The sequence below is a fragment of the Lytechinus variegatus genome, chromosome 4 (assembly GCF_018143015.1).
Source record: "Lytechinus variegatus isolate NC3 chromosome 4, Lvar_3.0, whole genome shotgun sequence".
NCBI lineage: Eukaryota > Metazoa > Echinodermata > Echinoidea > Temnopleuroida > Toxopneustidae > Lytechinus > Lytechinus variegatus.
The window spans coordinates 34,298,231-34,321,659 of NC_054743.1; the positions used below are offsets into that span (position 1 = coordinate 34,298,231).

General features: G+C 35.6%; 1 protein-coding gene across 3 annotated transcripts; it reads right to left on the minus strand.

The window, feature by feature from the left end:
* Positions 1-1,160: 1,160 nt before the first annotated feature.
* Positions 1,161-15,461, minus strand: LOC121413902 (transmembrane protein 135-like). 3 transcript variants are annotated; one of them, XM_041606897.1, is made up of 6 exons: positions 10,229-10,269; positions 8,430-8,557; positions 7,017-7,106; positions 5,897-5,930; positions 4,992-5,057; positions 1,161-1,940 (listed from the first exon to the last, which is right to left on the minus strand). In XM_041606897.1, the coding sequence occupies exons 1-6, from the start codon at positions 10,247-10,249 to the stop codon at positions 1,890-1,892; spliced, it is 390 nt and encodes a 129-aa protein (XP_041462831.1). In that variant the 5' UTR covers positions 10,250-10,269; the 3' UTR covers positions 1,161-1,889. The 3 variants fall into 3 exon arrangements, with proteins under 3 accessions (XP_041462831.1, XP_041462830.1, XP_041462829.1); XM_041606896.1 differs by lacking the exon at positions 10,229-10,269 and adding an exon at positions 15,298-15,461 and having other exon boundaries at positions 1,167-1,940; XM_041606895.1 differs by lacking the exons at positions 8,430-8,557; positions 10,229-10,269 and adding exons at positions 9,413-9,555; positions 15,298-15,461 and having other exon boundaries at positions 1,167-1,940.
* Positions 15,462-23,429: the final 7,968 nt, after the last annotated feature.

The following is a 23,429-nucleotide window of genomic DNA, read 5'->3' on the forward strand; positions in this document are numbered from 1 at the left end:
AAAAGAAAATGTGTACAAGTGTGTAGAATAGCATCATAGAGTTGAGAGGGGGAGTCAAAATCATCTCTTTTGTACATTTGTAAATAGTAATTTTCTATAAAAATGATTTTAAGAGGTACTCATTATGTTCATGCGAACTTTTGATATATTTTCTGCACTTGTTATGTACATGTATCAGTATTTGTTATCATAGAATTTGTTTGTTATTTGAAAAAGAATATTAGTATACTGCTAATTTTCAGTTTTATCTTTTGTCTCTTCTTCTCATAGTCGTATGAATTTCTTTGAAAGTCTATAGAGAGGAGAGTGGTTGAAAGAGAGGAGTAGAGAGACAGAGAATTTGATTGATCTATTTGATCTTTGAAAGTGATCTATATTATAGGAAGAGATCTAGGAAAGGAGTGAGAATATTAAAACAAAGAAGAGATAAAGAAAAGGATAAGAGAATGAAGGAAGAAAATAGACAGACAGAAAGAGAAGAGAGAGCAAATAAGAGAATCACACCAAGACATAACACAAATCGTTAGGTTGAATGATTGAAGAGTTTTATAATGTGAGGGTGAAATATAGAGTATTTTAATGGTCAACCTTGCTCCATTTTTCAAGTGTGAATGGAATAGTCATTGGCCCATACATGTAGTTTAATAAAGTCAAGATCAGTCTAAGCCATGGCCTAACTCTGTGCTAAAATTATGGGAAGCCAAAAATGTCAATGTATCTTTTACATTGTCTGGTTCGCATTTTTCATTGATTCTTTCCTCATGTTTAAATGGTAAACAAAATATTTCAGTTATTGTTTCAAAACGTAATTTGGGCACTTAATGTACTGAATGTATTAAAAAAAACAGTTTAGGCAAGTTACCAACTTATCTAAAAACCATCATGATGAGTGTAGGCCAACAAATCACTGTTTTCTGCTCCTTCAAAAAATTGTTTCCTTCGTGTGTTTCATCATTTATTAATTATTATTGTCTGCATATAATATTCTTTGGTATTACTCTAAAAATAGACAGGTTCCTTTAATTAAAATACACAAATAGCTTTCTATGCCTTTTAATTCAAATGTAGGTATTATTTGCCTGGCTCGTAATATTAAGAACAATGCCAATATACATTTTATATATTATATATTGTATATTTATATTTTGTATATTGATTCAAGTTTTATTTCAAGTTTTATTTCATTGGAGCTAATAATGTATTCATGAGGTCATATCTCAGGCCCCGTTTACCGATTTCCACCAAATTTGGGTTATGGAGGTATTTCATCGTGCACTACGAAAACATGGCATCAAAAAAGCTTAAATGCAAAAATGGAAAATTGATTACACCGCAATTCAATACTCTATACTTCACAACAGATCGAATGTTGATCATTTTTATACACACTTTTTAAATAGAAATTTAAAAAAGTCAATATTTACATTTTTGTATTAGTAAGTCCTTAATAGCCCAGTATAAATCAAAATTCTGAATCTCTCTTACAAAAAAAATATCACAAAGGGATTGCTTGATTGTCAGATAAATCAACTTATAAATATGAAAATGTGTCTTTACTCCCAACAAGTCATTTCCCTTCAGAAAAAAATGCTGTATACCTCAGGAAGCAAGAGGGCGCTCTTTGAAATCTTTCATTATTCCACATTGATGCTTTCCCTTTTCTCCAATCATAGCTGTAGTGTATCAGTCGGTGAAAAGAACATCTCATTTACTGATCAAAATACATTCATTCAACATCAAGAATTCACGTGACTCTCATGATCATCTAAAAATTAGACCTCTTATAACGAAGTAGGAATTGAACAATCCCAAGTTTGTGATTTTCCCTCTCCCTTTCAGCTTCACAATCCAAAAACTTTGGAAATGATAAAATAAAGATTTTAGGGGTCTTACCGGAGCATACAGAAGATGATTGCTGAGGCAGCTGCAAATATCAAAACCTGAAATGAGAGGTCAATTGAGAGAATGATTATAAAATTAAATCATCATAACATATTTTTCACCAGGCCATTGCACCGACAATTCTGAAATATGTGATCAAATATTGATAGCACTGTGCATATCTTTCTCTCTGGTGGTCTGGTCATAAAGGGTAAGTCCAAAACATTTATGTTTTGGACTAAAAACTCCAACGCAGAGATCAATACGTGGTTTCAAACCGCCTCGATCACAAGAATCCCCGTTTAATTATGAGAACTTTTTAAGGCTAAAAAATACCCATTAATTATTCCTGCATTCACATCGCCCCGAAACACATCCTTCGGGATAAGTTCCCAAAGTTACGAGCATGCGCAGTGTGGTCTGATAAGCAGGCAAGGCGGGAGATTCAAAATCACTAGCCCAGCAGCCACCCACGCCGCCGCGCCCAACGACACGCTGGGATAAAAGTTCCTGTAATTTGCTTTCACATCGCCAAAATACCTGCGACCTTGGAAAAATCCCCACGAAAGTTCTCGTAATTTCGCCAAGTACCTACTATTTAGCGGGTATTTTCTTTCGGGGAAATTACGCGACTTTGCTTTCACATTACCAAAATACCTGGTATTTTCTGATGGGGGTAAATTTCCTGATCAGAGAATACCTGGAACTGGCGAACTTCGAGGCGGTCTGAAACCGTTCCTTCTGATACACCAATAGAACTATCCTGAAATCATCAATTTGGTTCAAGAGTGCGCAGGAAAACGAGACTCAAAGTAAAGGGGAAGTTAGGATATTTACAAACTGATTTCATACAAATTGCGTAACAATTTTCAGTATGAACTGAACTGCAGACAAAATACACTTCTGATGAAAGCTCAGTTAAAACATGGACCTACATGTACTATGGTAAAAATATCCTTCAAAATATCCTTGATCGAATGCTTGTTTGACACAAGCTTCCTTTTTTTTCTGATTAATGAAAATATATAAAACCTATTGCAATCAAATATTATTTATAGTCCGAATCCTGCCACTTCAACTGGTTTATATCTTATCATTTCAGAATAAATTGACACGATCAGTCTTGATAAGCGGTGAAGTGGAGTTTACCCCTAAGAATAGACTGACCCTGAATATACATGCTTCTTATCACGCTCTAGGCATCTAAATCATAACAAATGCCAATCAAAAATCAAAAGGAATTAATCCACGAGTGAAGATGACCCTTGAAATGATTCCCTCAGGCCATCATAGAATGTCTAGATAATGACCAGTCCACTCCAGGGCCCTGTCACACAAAGCGCAATGAATGATCATGTGACTGATTTCTGCAATCGACTGCATTGATTAGTGCGTATGATCAATCGTAAAAGCTACTCCAATGATCGATTGCTAAGCTTTATGTTACAGGGCGTAGAGGGTAAGTTGCATTCAGGTAATTTCCTTGAAATGTGTTTTGGAGGATAATTCATTCACAAACATTTACAAACTTACATCAGATCAAGATGACACATTGTCACAAAAATTTAAACGAGTGAGGGTTATTCATTCTTTGGGGGCTCCTAAAGAAGCAAGGGTCCAGAATGAGGCTCTCAAGTTAAAATCACTATCATAGCTGTATGCCGGGGGGGGGGCTCGGTGTGGTGGTGGTTTGGGAGACAATTGACCCAAGAAACTTTCAAAACTTAAATTTTTCTATAAATTTCTACAAAATTCAACAAAAGTGTGAATGAAATCCTGCCATTTTTTTCTGACTTGCACACAAAATGTTGCGCAATTTCAGAACAGCGTATCCAGTGTTTGCACATTTGATATTTGGTCTTAAAAGTTGCATGAACCTTGTCAGAAAGAATCCATGAAACAACGTGAAACCAGCTTTTTGAGTTACATATTAATTTCTCACACAAAAACGGGAAGCAGGGCAGATCATCTCAATCCCCCTCACCTTATGCCTTTTAGAGTTAAATCAAGGCTTGGTCAATTTATATGAAGGATGGCCAACAAGAAGCAAACCAAAGCTAAATTATCTCAAATTAAGTTTTCCTATATATCAAAACAACGTCTTAGACGCATTTTTCACTACTAAAGCTGGCCACCCTGTATGCACTTGTCCGACAACCATCGTTTTTTTTTCCAGCAAAAATGTAGACATTGGACATCATGCAGGTTCACAATGATAAAATGAATAAACAGAGACGAGATACCAGCAAGGTTATGAGCATGTCCCTTGATAGTGACACAAAAATCTGCTAATCTGGACATATTTGTTCTAACCGACTAATTACTTCATATCAATGAATATGTACTAATTATTACAGTTGAACACAATTCTAAAACCAAAAAAGAGGTACACATGTGCTGTGTGTATACATGTACATGTATGCCTGTTTGAGGTCATGAGGGATGCGCTGTATGTAAATAATCAACAATTACAATTTGCTTGTGATCATAATCCCTCCCCCCCTTACCCCTCTAGCCCTTAATGTATGCTCCCAGTATACATTTAGATCTGTTCAATACACTTGGTCTATTTATGGACCAAAAAGTGCCATAAGGAAATCTACATGCATATACATTACAATTAATAACAAATACATACACTGTATTTTGCTTTAATTAAAGGCATATGATCCAGCAGCCCTAATCTAGCCCACCCTTAAGTCTTTGACTACCCATATCTGGCCATGTTCATTACCCATAGTGCAACATTCTGACCAGGCAGCGTAGTCTTGTAATATACATGTAGACCCCTATAATGTGTGTACAAATTCACATTATTCACAAATTCATATTTTCTTTGTTATCTCTATAAAGATAATATTTCCTTGCTTGGCGTGAATGATCAGAAATTGATCCACTGACACAATACAAGGGATGTCTTTAATATTGTTTTTCAAAGCCTGTATTGCTGGCATTACATTAGTACAATTGCACGAAAACGCGTCTAAGATGAACTTCCATTTCACCTCAAACTTTCAATGTTCTTGATTATTATACACGAGGAAAGATACCTCTCATATTGCCAGAAAAAAATTATTAAATCTACTTTGGACAAAGTAAATAGAACTTACTTCTCCATTCTTGATTGGTGAGACATAGTTCCTCTGCTTACACATGTTGAATACTACTTCCATGGCCTGATGGGAAAACATAACACAGAATAAAAAAATATTCTGAATGAAAAAGTATAAACCATGCAAAATAAAACTTAGTGATAGTTTGAAAATATGAAACTAAAGCAAATTCCCTGGCTGCTTTGAAGAGCTGGTCTGCATTACAAAGAATGCTGATTTTTTTCTTCATATTTTAAAAAAACTTTTTTTACAAGATGCGATTTTAAGCATAACATAATACACTTGTAACCGAGACCACAAATTCTGGCCTGCCATGTATAATTAGTGGTACGTAAATGAAGCAATAGTAAAATGAAATACAGCAAATCATCAAATTCAAAACTGATCAAAAATCTGTCAGTTGGAAACCAGGAATTTATAATTGAAGATGATGAAAAAGAACCATGAATGAACAAAGTACAACTAAAAGATAAATGTTAAATACTACTTCCTGATGTGGAAAACAATACAAAGAAGTTCAAAATATTCTGAACGAATGTTCCCTATTTTTATTATGTACAGTCCAAAATGCTTTATAGACAAGCCAAACAGGAGGACTACCTGCTTTAATATAAAGGACATGGATTTGGTTTCCTGACATTTTAAAGTGGAATAACTAACAAGCAAGGGAGAAGAAATTGTAATGGTATGTTTGTTTCTAAACTTTCTTGATAGTTTACATTTTAATCAACAAAAATTTTATAGTGAAACGATCAAGAAGAGAAAAGCAAAAATACAAAACAAAACAAAACAAAATCTGAACATTTTACCAATGGTGCACACAATTGTAAAAAAATTATAAATGAAAATCACTGCTAGGAATGAATAGGAATAATTATGTCACAGAGATGTAGGCTACTTACAAGATTCATTGTATAGAGTGCTAGCATTGATCTCCTGAAATACAATGACAAAGGTATAGTAATGTAAATAAATCATCATCATCACCACCATCATCTTCATTCATCTTCATCATCAGCAGCAGCAGCAGCATTATCATTACCATCATCACCACCATCATGGTCATCATTACCATCATTATTGAGTTTACTGTACCAAAGTTATTTAATCATCATCGTTACCAACATCAATCGCAAAATCACCATCAAACCTATCATCACCTTCAATAGCACCAACATTACTCTTTTCAACTTCATAAATATCCTCACCATCACTACTGTCATATTGTTTCCATAATTCCATCATCATCATCATAATCATTATTTTGTTTCCTAATTTTCTTTAATCTACACATCATCATTATTACCAACGCTATCACCAAACCTATCATCACCTTCAATAGCACGAACAACATTACTCCTTTCAACTTCATAAATATCCTCACCATCACTACTGTCATATTGTTTCCATAATTCCATCATCATCATTCATAATCATTATTTTGTTTCCTGATTTTCTTTAATCTACACATCATCATTATTACCAACGCTATCACCAAACCTATCATCACCTTCAAGATTACTTTAGATATTACTCCTTTCACCTTCAGAACTATCCCTGCTATCATTGTTTTCATAATTTTCAATGACTACCACCATCAGCATTATCATCACCATCATCATCACCATCACCACCATCATCATCACCATCATCATCATGAATCATCATCATCATCACCATCATCACCATCATCATCATCACCATCACCACCATCATCATCACCATCATCATCATCATCACCATCATCATCATCATCATCATCACCATCATCATCATCATCATCATCAAGATCACCATCACCATCATCACCTTCTTCACAATCATCACTGCCATCGTTATCAGTGTTACCAATTTTCTTTCATCTACACATCCTTACCAACATCATCAGCAGAAAAATCACCATCAAACCTACCATCACCTTCAATAGCACGACCAACATCCTCTCACATTCCTAACTATCCCCACCGTCACAATCATCATCACTGTTTCAATAAATTTCCATCATCATCGTCATCAACTCACCTGCTTTTTCTTTCAGTCAATATGGCAATAAAGCAGGCAGGAAATGAAGAAATAAAACCAAATCCAGTATAAAAACCTCCAAATAAATGTCTGAAAAAAAAGGAAAAAATAAAGGACATATTAAGCTAGAACTGGGTACAATGGTCACTTATTGATTTATTTTTGGAGAAATATGCAAAAAATGTAGGACATAACGGTCACTTCTGTCACTATCCCCTATAGGTATATATGCATTATAGATTTTTAAGTAAAAAATACAAGATATTGTGCTGATAGTATTTATTATGATATTAATAATTCTGCCATGAATTTGAATAGTTCTTCTTCTTATAAGTCATAGACTTCTATTGGTATTTCAGAATGTCTTTTTTTTAATAACATTTTTCCCCACTGGCATAAATCATTGAAATTCAAGTACCTGATAATTACAGGAATGTGAAAGAAGTTTGAACAGAAAAAAATATGGGTTTTATTCTTTTTTTGTAAGCTCAACATTAAACAAAGTTTGTATTCAAGAGAATCGAAATTAGTTTGAGGTAAACTTTATGCAAAACAAATAGAATATTTAAGGTACTGATTTAAAGTTTTGAATATAAAAACGAATTTACTTGCGATAATAAATGACATAATCTCAAAGTCTCCGCACAATAATTTTTTTGTAAAAAGTTTTTAATCAATTCTAGGGGAAATAGAGATTATTTGATAAACATATTATTTTTTAAGGACATCTCGTACATAGCATACTGAAGCATACAAAGTACAAATTAAGATTTCTGATAGAATTGAAAATAGTTGGAATGTTGGAAAACTTGAAATAGTTGGATTTAACTTCAAAACATTGTAAACCAGTACCTCATTGATAAAAAGAGAACATAAGTATGGGTGCAATACTCTTCATACATTTATTTAAACATCAATATGTAGTTAATTGGATTAATAAAGAAAAATAACATGTATCAGATGAAGGGTGCAATTTCGCTTTTCTTTCTTAAGCATGACAAGAAGCATCATTCTTTAACTGTTTATCTCTGCTGGTTATCATGAAATTAAAAATATTTTATACTAAAAATAGGAAAAGGTGCAGATCATGTTGATGGTCACTAAAGTGATGGTGCAAATTATCTAAGTGAACTAAAACAAAAACCTGAAAATAAAAATTAAATAAATAAGATGAAAAGATTTGCCCAAACCCTGGAAATAAATGTACCGTATAATTTATAAAATATATTTGGGAATGAAAAGAAGTAAACTATTGAATTGTAAAATTGTAATTAAAAGGTCCACCGTCTATTTGATACATGTAACTAAAGATAAACAATCATTTATTTTTTGACACAATCATCTCAATCCCAAGTTCCTAACCCTAAATGTCTTCTAATTTTTTCCCCCATGGTGATTTACATTTTACAGTACCTATAAACACAAATAAAATTCATGAAGAGGGCGGCATTGGTGGACAAAAAAGCGGTAGACTGCAGGATTTCCACAGGCAGACCCTTTTGAAAATACGGCCAACTTCGTTTTCGAACTAAGGCGGATATCTGTAATACACAACAAACACAAAGACATTTTTTTACAGGAAAGAATTTTTGAAGAAAAAAATGCAGTGGGGAGCCTGAAAGAATATGAGAAAGCTATTATGAAATGCCCTACTGAAAGTGCTAGATAGTTGATGCAAGTAAAAACTTTGCAAAATAAAACTCACTAGTAGTGATCTAGTTTGAAAATATGAAACAAAGAAAAAGCCTTGGCTGCTTCTGAAAGCTTGTTCATATTACAATGAACGCAGTTTTTTTCAACAAGAATGCGATTTCAAGCATAACATAATAGCATACTCATAAACTAGACTGCAAATTCTGGCTTGCCAAGTATAATTAGTGGTACATGAACAAATACATGGAGTAAGAAGTATGAAATAACACACATAATCAGATTAAAAAACTAATCAAAATTTGTCAGTTGAAAAAGAGGAATTGACAACTGAAGCTGACGAAAAAAAGAATTAGAGGGGACTCTTCTGAGTTCTGCACAGAAGTGAGATTAGTGAAACCATGAATGATCGAAAAACAACAAAAAGATGTCAATGAAGTTTAAAAAAATATCTTTTACACAAAAATTGTACCAAAATAAATTTCAATCATATGGCAAGCCAGAATTTGTGAACAAGAAGGGAACACAAAGCCAATGTATTACATCCTTACAGAAATTCAGCTTCCATTTGAGTTTTAAAAAAAATATATTTCCTCTAGAGTATATAAAAGTATACTGGTTTTTCATAATTGTTTTTGTCCCACTTTGAAATCATCCGTTGAACAAAAGATGAATACATTGGAAGTGTGCTGCCTTGTAATTGTCGTCACTATACGACTCCGATTCACATGCACTTTGGAAGGTACCTAAATACACAGAATGCAGATATGACCATTGAGACATTGCTAGAAAGAAACAATGTCGACTGGAAGACGTCACGAAAGAAAGGCACCAGGCGTGACCAAGTCAATCTCTGTTTCTTTTTCAGACGTCCGTATGTGTGTGAGACCTGTAAAGGATGGATGGATGGAATGAAGTAGGTAGGGCATGGACAACGAAAGATAGAACCATTTCAATGCTTCTGCAACCCCCCCCCCCAAAAAAAAAAGTTCAGCCAATCTTCTTCATTTTTTTTCTTGATTAACAAAAATGTTTCTGAAATGATTCTCATTCTGATGTTGGTTTGATTATTTAAAATCAATAAATTTTGCAAACTATTTTACTGCAACTCTTGATTTCATGGACATCAAAATTCATTCATTGCAGACATGCCTCACTTTATAGGCACGAATCAAATTTACATCACAGCAAAGAATACTTCCTGATCATCCAAATGTACATCTAAAATTGCATCAAATTATTTGGGAGAAAGGACTCTTTCGTGAGATTGGCAATCCCTCTAATTGAATTAGCAATTTCTGAGGTGTATTAATAAAAAAAATCATAAACCTCACTCTGTATATTAAACTGAAGGAGCACACTTTATGCACTTTAAAGAAAACTACATGTAGTGAAATTGTGTAAAAATTGATTTAAAAGCTAGCTAAAAAATTTTATTTGCTTATCATAAAATTGAGAAATATCCTGCATACAGCGTATCATTAAAGGTGGGCTACACGAAAGATGGTCCTTGGAAAGACCCTTTCCTGAGATCAGCCCCAGATTGACATACTGATACATACCACATAAAAAATTGCATGCATCCTAATAGAGTACTTTGTCACTGCATTGACAATCGAAAAAACAGCACCTGAACATGATGGGGACCAACAGTGAAGAAATTCATAACAAGTACACTGCTGCCAAAATCGACTCATTTCTGCCATTTTCAATCTGAATAAAAATCTGTACTTCAGATTGAGAATTTATCACCAAAAGTTAATGTCCAACTGCAAATGACAACTGCAGAACTCACCAAAAGCAAAAGCAAATTGATGCATCCTCAGTTCTGCTGAGATCAACAAAATTGTGGTATAGCTCATGAAATTGTAAATAGAGTCATTTGTAAAATTTATATCTAGTAGAACATTATCAGGGTCTTTAGATTACATAATTAAATAATATTGGGCTTTGTGACCATGGACTGTGACCAAGCTAATCCCAGGCCAGACTCAAGGCCAACCTTAAATTTAATTTGGCATTTATTGCCAAACCCCGAACCGAACCAAAGTTCAGAAAAAATTGCCGAACCCTGCCGAACCGAACCCGAACATGCCGCCTGACTTGCAGCACTAGTCTATAATCCCTGTATAAAGTTAACATATAAACCTCTCATTGCTATGTAAGTGTGAGTTAGCACTGGACCACATGGTTTCACAACTGATATGAAATGAAATGAAAAAGAATGAAAATGAAATTTTAAAAAAAATAATGAAATTTCAAAAAATAAAAATTTGTATACCCCATTTTCAGATTTTTTGTCTCTGTTAATCCATGAATTTTTCCAATGTGGAACTGGACTAACGTTAGCTACGTCTCACTTCATTCACAGTGGGGCTTACAATCAAATGTCATGAATCAATTACATATGTAGGGTGTGTGATGTCTCGTTCTAAAAAGTTACTTTCTCGTGTCAGGCTAAGTAGGTTGTTTGATTAATATGTAGGGACAGTGATTTTCCGTTTCAAAAAATTGCCTTTTTCGTTTCAGAAAATCTTAAATTCTGTTTCGGCATGTCAGAAAATGGAAATTCCGTTTCCCTATAGAGACTTTGTACACACGGAAAAGTGACAATTCCGTTTACCTATCCAGTAGCAATAACACAAGTTAACGCTCGCGCTGGTCAAAATTTGGATCTGTCACTGTACCAACAACACAGTAGAATCCGCTCTAATCGGATCTATGCGGGCACAAAAAAATATTTTGACACATATATCTCACATGAATACATCCTCACCTTTTACATTTCTAGCATTATTTCACTGTTGAATGAACTTTTATAGATAATTTGGGGGGGTTTTGGACATCGTTTCGAGCAGTCAACGATTTCATTCTATCCGCCATTTTGGATTTCAAGATCGTGCTGTACATATTCAAACGTAGAGGGCAGCAAAACACGACCTGCATGTGAATGATTTTGATACGGCCGATCGACCGTACACTGCCAGAGCGGCCGGGAAGGACCGGGGCGAGGGGTACGATTTGGTGTGAAGGAGTGAAGAGCAGTCATGATATGTTGATTTTGGTCAAGTGAGATCGTGTTTTGTGAGGTTTTGTGGCCATTTAATATTCGTATTTTGTTGAGATTTTTGAGTAATTTATGTTGCTGTTCTGTGTATTTTGAGGAAAAATATGTTTTCTGTGATTTTCCGTTTGAAATGCCACTTTCCGTTTCAAAAGGCCATTTCCGTGAATTCCGTCCGTTTTCCGCGATCGCGGAAAATCACTGTCCCTAAATATGGCTATGGATTCTAAAGTAAACTAAAGGCACTCCTTTTTTTTATCTGTAGAGTGTGGGAAAAACTCCTCCAAGGCCTAGACTAATTACAATTAAGAGATTAGATCTCAGCTGTGATTGTGTAACTCAGAGTCTGGCATAGACCAAAAGCTTCGGTCTCTGTTTCTGTTGGTTGTTCCACTGAACTACGTTGGCTCCACTCACCAAATACAGACACCGAAGTTCTAGCGCAATCTGTACAGGGGACTCGATGGCCATATGTTTATGTACTTAAAGGGGTGGTCCGGGCTGAAAGTATTTATAGCTTAATAAATAGAGTGGAATTCACTGAGCAAAATGCCGAAAATTTCATAAAAATCGGATAACAAAGTTATTGAATTTTAAAGTTTAACAATATTTGGCGAAAACAGTCGTCATGAATATTCATCAGGTGGGCTGATGATGTCACATCTCCACTTGTTCTTTTGTATTTCATTATATGAAATTAGGTTTATTCAATTTTTTCCTCCAAGAACTAGACAAATTGGATTGACAACTGATTTAGTGCATTAGATATTTATTGCTGCAACTTATTTCATAATAAGGGAGACATATTATTCACCAAAATATGAAATAATGAAAAAAATATGATTTTATGTAATAACATAACAAAACAGTAAGTGGAGATGTGACATCATCAGCCCACCTAATGAATATTCATGACGACTGTTTTCACAAAATATTGCTAAACTTAAAACTTAAATAACTTTATTATTCCTTATCCAATTTTGATGAAATTTTCGGCATTTTGCTCAGTGGATTCTACTCTATCTATTACGATACAGATATTTTCAGCCTGGGCCACCCCTTTAAGTTCGGATAAAACGAGGGAGTGAAGACTGTGAAGTTGCGCGACAGCTGAAGTAGATCTAAGTCACTGTTTTTCCCCTTTTAAGTTGATTTTTCCCCATTGTGGTGCATTTCAGGCCAAAATGGAATAATAATCTGCATTTCGGTTCAATTCTTTTTCAATATTTTTATGAAATAAAGACAAAAATCAATGTGCCCCGTCGGGAGAATTTTGCATTGTTCACCCCCTAATGGTGGCTGCACAGTCAATAGCGAGCTGTCTGTGTACGAGGAGAAATTAAAAAATAAAAAATGTTTAAAAACTCCTTGAAACAGACGGCTGCCAGCTCTCTATAAGTCTGGCAATAACTGCACTATCATCTCACTCTCAGCCCTCTTGCATGTCTTGTGCCCCCCCCCTTATGCAGGGCTCGACACAAGCGGCGGTCCGACGGTCCCAGACCGGTAAAAATCGCTGTCGGGCCAGTAGATTTTCAGAAATAGGAAGATTTACTGGTCCGACATGACCAGTAAAAAAATGTCATTGTCTGGCCAGTAATTTTTCCAAAAATAGCAAGATTTTAAGGGTCCGATATGACAAGTAATAAAAACCATTGTTGGACCAATAACTTTTCCAGAAATGATCAAATTCGCTGCAAACCATTTCCCCCCGAAAAATTCTGTCATCCACACACAGAATGAATCGCACGTAATTGCTACTAGAGTAGATACAGTGTACATGTAGCCAGCAACACACCCTACGTGGTTAATTTTCTACTGGCTGCACGAACGAAGCTTGGCTAAACTCTGGCAGAAATCTCTCACAGAACTGTCAAAATTCATGGTTCATACTCATGAAAGGCTCTTATGATGTCCATATTTCCTAAAAATTGGAGTAACTCTGTCATTTGTAAGCAGTAAAAGGATAAATTTTCACTTCTGTTTGGTTCAAACAGATCGGGTTTTGGGCGATATCGTCTGAATACATATGAGCCCCACATATGCGTGTGTGTGTTGATACACTTGGTTTCTGACTTTCTTTCGTAGCTATTTTAATTGAGCCAAAAAGAAATTGATGAATTATTTATGATAACAGTTTTAGCTTTCTTCCTATCTTTCTTTCCTTCTTTCTTTTCAATCTTTCTTTGTTTTTTTCCCTCTCTTCTTTCTGTTTTTTGTTACTGTCTTTCTTTTTTATTTTCCCTTTTTTCTTTATTCGTTCTTTCATTCTTTCTATCCTTTTAAAAAATATTTTTCTCTATTTCTTTTTCTTTCTGTCTTTTTTACTTTCTTTCTTTCTTCCTTCCTTCCTTCCTTTCTTTTTGATATTTTTCTTTCTTTGATTCTTTAGTCCATCCATCGTATATTCATCTCTTCTCTTCTTCCTTCCTTTTACCCATTTCTTTCCTTCATTCTTCGTTACTTTCTTTGTTTATTTCTTCCTTCCATCCATCATTTATTTACCTTTTTTGTATTACTTCCTTTCTTTGTCTCTCAGTCTTTCTTTTTTTTTCTTCCTTTCATCTATTCTTTTACCTTTTCTTTTTTTATATTGCTTGCTTTCCTTCCTTCCCTTTATTTCTATCTATCATTTTACCTTTTCTTTATTTCTTCCTTAATTCCTTCTTTCAATCTTTCCTTCCTCTCTTTCTTTCTTTCTTTTGTCCTTCTTTCCATCTCTCCTTTAACCCTTTCTTTTTTATTGCTTCTTCTTTCTTTCCTTTAGGGCCTACTACTTTCTGGATTTCTTTCTTTCTGAATTGCTTGCTTCATTTCTTTCCTTCATTTCTTTTTTTTTCTTTCTTTTCTTATTTTTGTTCCTTCTTCATTCCTTTCCTTCTTTAGTTCTTTTTTTCCTCACATCTATCCTTTCTTTACCTTTTCTTTTTTCTTCCTTCCTTTTTTATTCTTTCTTTCCTTCCTTGCTTCTTTCCTTCCTTTCTCTTATTTTTTTCTTTTCCTTCCTTCCTTTCTCTTATTCTTTCTTTTCCTTCCTTCCTTTCTCTTATTCTTTCTTTTCCTTCCTTCCTTTCTCTTATTCTTTCTTTTCCTTCCTTCCTTTCTTTCTTTCCTTCCTTCGTTTCTGTCTTGCTTTCTTTTTGTCCTTCATTCCTTCATTTTATTTGGGGGGGGGGGTAACGAAAGGCTAGAAAAATAAACTTGTGCCTTTTTTTAATGTTTTCTTTATTTTTTGGGACCAGTAGATTTTAGGTTTGGACCAGTAAAAATTTGAAAAACTGGGTATCTACTGGTCCGACATGAAAAGGTTGGACCAGCAGAAAAAATGGGTTAGTTTGGAGCCCTGCCTTATGAATGAGACTAACTTAGGCGAAACAATCTCCTGCGACTGCGAGATCACGACGCGGAGCACGGGAAATTTCTGCGAGGCACCCAAGGCCAAGGTCTCGGGCCCCGTCGCGGTCTCCGCCCCCACATCATTCACATGCACACCGCCCATACAAAAAGGATTAGCCTACTTAGATCAACGTGTTATCTCTCCGTTATTTTCCCATTAACCATACTTACTAAGTAGAATGCAGTATACAATTTCAGAGAATATTTCACCGATGCCTTTCCTACAGATAAAGTAGCTGCTACGCAACTAGGGGTCCAACAATGACCAAGTTCATAACAGGTCGCAATCTCCCAGAGTTTGCTGGGGGCTGCCATCTTGACAAAAATGATAACATTTAAGAAATGAAACACGAGAGGGCGTGTAACTACTGACTTCGACGTGCCAGTTGCAGCTGCAGCAGCTGCAGAAAGAATATCTCCAAGCGCGACTCAAAAAAAAAATAATTAAACGAAATAAAATCAGGAGGAACATTAATTCTTAATCATCAAATGAGTGGATGTTCAGTATAAGGTGGAACGTTGTGGCCCGGTGGATTAGTCTCCGGACTTTGAAACAGAGGGTCGTGGATTCAAATCCCACCCATAATGGCATAGTTTCCTTCAGCAAGAAATTGATCCACATTGTGCTGCACTCAACCCAGGTGAGGTGAATGGGTACCTAGCAGGAATTTATTCCTTGAATTGCCGAGCGCTGGAAGCTAGCTGCTTGAGCTACAGCCATGGTAATAATATCTAAGTCCTTTGGAATCGCATAGAGACGTTATTCATAATGTGTTATGCGCTATAACTGACTATTAATGTTGCTATAATCTTGAGTAAATTCGAAACAAATTTTCGTGCGTTTGGGCCCAGTTTCCCTCAAAATAGTTCATTTACTCGATGCTTGTTCTATTTCATTCAGATTCATTTGATTCAACCTTTTTTTTTTAAAGGAGGACCGAATCCTAATCATTTCTAATTCCTCAATCATATGTCAAGATTTTATTTGTTTAATTAAGCCTATAAAACAACACTGTAAAAACTGTTAAAACTGACACCAATTGGTGTTAATAGAGGACCACACCCTGAGGTTGTTATAATAACACCTTAGAGATTGAACATAACACCAAAGAGTGTAAATGTAACAACCATAGGTGTTGTAATAACACCTATAGGTGTAAAACTAACACCACCAATTTAACACCGGTGTGAAATAATTGGTGTGGTCCTCTATGTACACCGGTTAACACCACAGTTTTTGCTGTGAAGGAATGAAGCCGGGAATGAAGCAATAAATGAAAACATGTCAATTAAATCCGATATTGTTATATCAGTCTTCACAATCCACAATCAACAGATGACCTGGGGCCCGTTTCATAAAGGACTTGCAACTCAGTACATTGCCATTATGGCAACTACCATGGAAACCTTGATTCTGATTGGCTGCTGAGCCATGTTACCATGGTAGTTGTCATTATGGCAAAGTTACAACAGTTGCAAGTCCTTTATGAAACGGGCCCCTGAAGGCACCCCCCCCCCCCACCAACCACCAAGTCAATCCCAATTATGAATTGAATTTCACAAATTAGACAAGAAAAATTGGATATACATCATTTCAAATTTTATCGAATTGGATATTTAATATGAAATGAGAAATTTATTGCATTTTTTTTAAGTCTACTTTTTTTAGCTTTAGATTTAAAATTCACACGATTTGCAGCTAGGGAAAGAAATATATTTACAAAATATAAAGTTTAATAATCCCTCATCCGTAATAATGCCCTCAATGGCTCTGAATTGGTAGCTGAGGCGTACTTATCAAATACCACAAATGGCCATATTAAATTACATAATATTTTATTCCACATGTAGCCTGGGAAATATATCGGGGAAAAACCCAAATATCACAAATTACTAGGCCTAATTTTTTTTACAACTAGATTCATATATGCGTGTAACTGTTTTGAGAATTTAGACAAAACTTATTAAAATTTCATAATTAGTGCCTGTGTTAACATCCGACATGTCCGATTTTGATGGAAATATCGGTGTAATGCTCGTTTGATTTACTCTATTTTAACTAAATCAACTTTTTAGGAGCGAACGGGACCTTTAAAACTCACTTTAAATGGGCAGAAGACCCGGAGCAACTTCAGAATCGTGATGGTGAGCTATGATGAAGGCAGCCCCTGAGTACGCCTATGCATCACGATAGCCCTGAGCTATATCGTGCTCATCCAGTCGATCTACTCCGAGATCCACAGCACTGGGAGTGATTTATATCGATAGAAGGAAGAATAATGTTCAAGAAAAGAGAAATACTTGTGATGAGAGATGGGATGTAGAAGGATTCGAGATTGGATACATAAGGAATTCTCTTCAGTAAGGGTACAGCCACACTGAATATACCGAACCCAGATCGATCAAAAGTATTCTGTTATTTTCAATGACAAGCCGTCGGTCGGTTAGGAGTAATTTTTGATTGGGTGTGACCGGCCATTGCATGGGGCATCCGTGTTCTTTTTCTTCGCTATGATATCCATAAATTTTGGTCCTGTTTGGTTGCACACGACATGGCTACTGTTATGACGGTTTAACCTAACTTGTATTTTTGTTTAATATTCTGATTTCTGGAAGCATTTATAAAATATAATTTATCAGTAGAAATTCGCTTGTTCATATCAGAGTGTGCCCTTTGTACATTTATCGAAAGCCTCGCGACCCCGCTCGCGACGCAATTTTATTTTGTAATATTGTAATATTTTTATATTGGCTTAAAATATATTCGTTTAGATTTCTTGATTTCACTAATTACTTTTGTCCCATTATTAGGCTTACTCGTGCGACTCGTCATCACTATCTTCATCATCATCATCATCATCGACATCATCATCATAATCATTATCTTCTTCTTCATCATCATCATCTTCTTCTTCCTCTTCATGTTCATCATCATCGTCATCATCATCATCATCATCATCTTCTTCTTCTACTTCTACTTCTTCTTCATCTTCATCTTCATCATCATCATCATCATCTTCTTCTTCTACTTCTAAATCTTCTTCTTCATCTTCATCATCATCATCATCATCTTCTTCTACTTCTTCTTCATCTTCATCATCATCATCATCATCTTCTTCTTCTACTTCTACTTCTTCTTCTTCATCTTCATCATCATCATCACCATCACATTAAGCATCATCATCACCACTACCATCATCACTAGGCCTTTATTATTATCGCCATTATGCCCCCCCCCCCCACCTCTCCCTCCCTCTCTTTCCCTCTTTCTCCCTCTCCCATCCCCATGATCTCCATATCCTCCGATTTTCTTTCCATTTCTGTCAATTCAATCTACTTCGACCCCCCCCCCCATCTTTCCTTCACCAGTCTTGCCCTTTTTACATCATCGCATCACCACATTTTTCTTCATTTTAACCTTTTGTGTGTCATTTTTGAATTACATATTCACAAATCTTCCATTTATTTCATCAGTTGGGCAAGATTATTTCTTTATCATGTTTTTAATCTCTGCTCCAATTATGCAAGTATCGTCTCGTATTAAAGCGCAAAGTAAATCAAGTAACGGAGATCCATTATGTACCTATCCATGCCTCTAATAATCGTCCATGAAAATTACCCAAAGGTCACAGACAGATTTTGGAGTGTTCTGTTTTGAAGACGACTGGCGTAGCACGTTGTCCCCTCCGCGCATGGGCAAGGAGACGCGTGCCCCTCCTCGAATATTAAAGTAAGAGATGAAAATGAAAAAGTGGGGGTAACCTGCGTGGGAAAAACAAGAAGAAAACACAGCCCTTTAACATGTTTAAAGAAATAATGTATTACTACAAACACTGTAAAAAACTGCGGTGTTAAAACTGACACCAATTTGTGTTAATAGAGGACCACACCCTGAGGTGTTAAAATAACACCCTAGAGATTGAACATAACACCAAAGAGTGTAAATGTAACAACAAAAGGTGTTGTAATAACACCTATAGGCGTAAAACTAACACCACCAATTTAACACCGGTTTAAAATAACTAGCGTGGTCCTCTATGTACACCTGTTAACACCACAGTTTTTGCTGTGAATTCTGGTAAGTTTTAAGCAAGTAATCATAATGAACATCATATTGGTACAATTTCATTCTTTACCAATAGTTTGGTCAGATATAATTTCACCAAAATGATCAAAGATTTGCTTATCTTTGACTACTGATCCCTTTTAAGAATTGTATTTTGAGATTTAGTTCATATTCATCACGGTCTTAATAAAATTAATAAAGTACCACAACGGCTCTTTAAATTATTTGGGTATATAGGTCCTGTTACCATGGTTATGTATTTCACTCTAATGACCACTCATTTTAATAAGTCTTGCTTTTCCGGGATTTCAAAATGATCTATTATTTCTGAAAAAAATCTTTGAATTTTATATCAGGGTATATAATGAATAGAGAGTTAATACATTTGTAAAAAAAAAATTAACGGACGACTTTCTGTTTTATTTGTTGGAGCCTGAGAACCCTACCCCTCTTCCAATGCAGCTGCACCCCTCAACTCCCGTCTCCACCCCCCCCCCCCACCCATCTTCACTCCCCACTCCACCGATCCCTGGAATACCGTTTCCTTTCTCGCGTTCCTCTCGATGAAGACAGTGTGCCTGGATTATCCGGGGCTTGGGGTGAACATCTCCACAAATCGAGAGCTCATTTCCTGTCTTAAAATAGAATAAAAGAAGATGGAGATGAAGTAGAGAGACGGATGGGGGTGAAAGTAAACGATAAACATGACCCTCAAGTCTTCCCTGCAGTCTCTTCGCATACAAGAACATGCACATTCAACAGTCGAGATCATGACATGGGTTAAAATTACTCTTTGATAATTCGGACTTTTCGCATTTACAGCGGAGACACTTTCTACAACTCACCACTCCTTTGAAAATGCACGTCAAATCACATTGGAGAGCGAAGAGGCTTTTGTCAAAAGTTGGTGGACTGGGACAGCATCGGAATCTCTTGACTCTGGACAACGGCACGATATTTGCAATTGTTCGTCTGGTGCAAATCTTGATGATGATCTGCTGTCCTAGTCTACCAACTTTCTACAAAAGCCTCTCAGCTCTCTATTGAGATTTTAATTTCATTTTCAAAGGAATCGATGCGTTGTAGAGTGTTTCCGTAGTAAATGCGAAAACTCTCAATTATCTCGCCATTGGATTATCATTATACATGTTAAATGGATAAAAACTGAAATAACGAGGTGGGTTCTCTTTAAATATAATTTTATCTTATTTTATATTACAGCAATAACCTATGCCCGTGATTCTCGCAGGCACCTGACCACAGAGAATTATGTGGGAGTGCTGAGCATTGTCAGAGCGCCCCCAGTAACAACAGAATGATAATCCTCCATGGCCCGGTCCCTTGATTCTGGTTATTTTTCATTTTAACTTTTTGTGTACAACAAATACAAACAGTTCCAACATTAATGAAGTTTCAGTCGCCATAAGGTTACCAAGAAACACATCCAAACGAACAACATGAAAACGAGATTCAGTTGGGCCGCGCTTTTATAGATTTCACTTTTCAAAATAACTTTCAGCTACTGTCATGACTGTCTGAAGATATCCCAGCCTTTTTATTGTCTTTTATGGCACAAGCTGTTCAAGTTCAACTCAAAACTAAACGCTAAAGGCAGGCCTATGCATTTTCAAACACAATCACTGTTAATGAAAAAGGTTTTGAAAAGTAGAGTATCTACGTGTGCAGAAGTTTAAAATATTTTTGCATCTTTTTTTCTGTAATTTCCAATAAAACATATCTTTCGTGCATTCGTGCACCGTGCTTTTGAACTTGTGCCTTCTCGATGCGACCCAAATGAATACACCCAAAAATATCTAGGTTACCCTCCGGCTCTCCCTCCCTCGCGTCTATTGTCGGCTTTATGGAATGAAAAATAACCCAGAACCCTAATAAAATACATCCAGAGACCCACTTCATAAAGGGCTACAACCATTGTAACTTTAGCTTTATGGCAACTACCATGGCAACACGGCTCAGCAGCCAATCAAAATCAAGGTCTCCAAATTGGTAATAGTTGTAAGTGTTTATGAAACGGGCTCTAAAAACTATTTATGCCTGGTCTATATAGTGCCGATAATACCCTTAAAATAGGACGAAAAGAATGGGCACTAAAAAGAAAGGAGGAGCTGTAATCATTTGGTAAAAGATCCCCTGATGTTTGATTGCTCGACAAAAGAAACTGACAGTTGCCATGACGTTTGTTGTGTAATTTATAGTCGGAGGTTCATATTGGTTAATTGTGGGAGGTTTTGGATATTATATTCTCATGGATGGAGGTGGTCTTGGTTTCGTAGTCACAAATACAATAACGAGAAGTAGAATAATTAGGTCGGACTGTAATCAGAGAGCTATTGACTTCAGAGAGTTTGGTCCTTTGATATTACTGGGATGAAGTAGTTTTTAAAATACCAAGTTCGGTTTGACCCGACCGGAATACCAAAATGTATCTTCATTATAAAAAAAAATGGGGATAATATTCTTGTAAGTAGTTTTAGATCATTTTGTCTTTGCTGCCAACAATGAACATGCTTACAGGAAACTTTAATACATATATCAAAAAAGTAAAGAAAGGATGCGAGCATAACGACTATACTAATTACTATGTTAATGAAGATGATGAAGATGCTATAAACAGGTAGAACTTCCCAAACTGCCACGCATTACCAAAGTGATGGTCATGGGTTCCTCGTTCTTTCATTATATATTTTTTTTAATGAAGTGTTAATTTCTGCTCTACCTGCATGTACATTAATTGGTTTTAATTAACCTACCTGATAATATAAGATCAATAACAGATTTCAACAGATTCAAATCTATGTTAAAAACATACATTTTTAAGGGCTAATGTATTAGCCCTATGTAAGATAATAATTCTTCCACATGCATAGAGACTATAATTATGCGTATCTAAGAACTTATTATATTGTAATCATTGTTATCATTATTATTATCATTATCATTATTATTATTGGTATTATTATTAGTATTATTACTATTATCATTATTATTATTATTATTATTATTATTATTATTATTATTATTATTATACAAAATATATGTCTAAATTCCAGTTTCCCCACAAGGTTGACAAGTTAATTAGGATTGTCCATGAATGAATGAATGAATGAACGAATGAATGAATGAATGAACGAATGAACGAACGAACAAACGAATGAATGAACGAATGAACGAACGAACAAATGAATGAATGAATGAACGAATGAATGAACGAACGAACGAATGAATGAATGAATAAATGAATGAATGAATGAACGAATGAATGAATGAATGAACGAATGAATGAATGAACGAATGAACGAACGAATGAAAGAATGAATGAACGAATGAACGAACGAATGGATGAACGAATGAATGAATGAATGAACGAATGAAAGAACGAATGAATAAATAAATGAATGAATGAATGAATGATGAATGAATGAATGAATGAACGAACGAATGAACGAACGAATGAATGAATGAACGAATGAATGAATGAACGAACGAATGAAAGAGTGAACGAACGAACGAACGAACGAATGAACGAATGAATGAATGATTGAATGAATGAACGAATGAATGAACGAACGAACGAATGAATGAATGAATGAAGTTTTTCATGTCCCTCTGGAATGCAGTCATGGTTCCTGCATAGCTTATGTATTATAACCGGGGCCCCATTCCATTGGATTGTCAACTACCATGACAACAGTGATAATTCCGCTTTCTGATTGGCTCTTCGAATAAAAGTTGACATTTCCTGAAAGAGTTACCATCATCGTCATGATAGTAACTTTTTATGAAATGGGGCCCAGATGATGAGAGTAAATTACACAATACTTTAATAGGCAGCACCATTTTGCATGTATTTCGTCACCTCCAAACGTCGCCCGGCGTGTTTTACATCTACATAACATGTAATTCATCTAACTGTTCATGTGTCGTTCGCATTGACTAATTTGATAATTGATTAATTTGCACGGAAGCCGTTGACATGGGCGTTGTTTACGATGTTTACACGTTCGTTTCGTCACCTTTCCTGCTTCCATTGGTCGGGGCATCCCAAGAATGCGCCATTTTTGTTCGTCACCCGATGTCGCCGTCACTCGCATGCGTCCCATCAGCGAAGAATCGGATCTGATTTATGTGTAACATGTTTAACGTTATACGTCCAACTCCATGTTTTGACTAGAAATGAATAGTGCATTTCAGTGTACGGGTAGGATGATTCTTTGGT

What these genes read in the sequence shown, in the direction of transcription:
- LOC121413902 (XM_041606895.1), bottom strand. Translation starts at nt 15,441, where the DNA reads ATGGCAGCCCCCAGCAAACTCTGGGAGATTGCGACCTGTTATGAACTT. An exon ending in TTGACTGAAAGAAAAAGCAG is followed by an intron (nt 5,931 to 7,016) that starts GTGAGTTGATGA and finishes ATTGTATTTCAG; the next exon opens with GAGATCAATGCTAGCACTCT. An exon ending in CACCAATCAAGAATGGAGAA is followed by an intron (nt 1,941 to 4,991) that starts GTAAGTTCTATT and finishes CTCTCATTTCAG; the next exon opens with GTTTTGATATTTGCAGCTGC.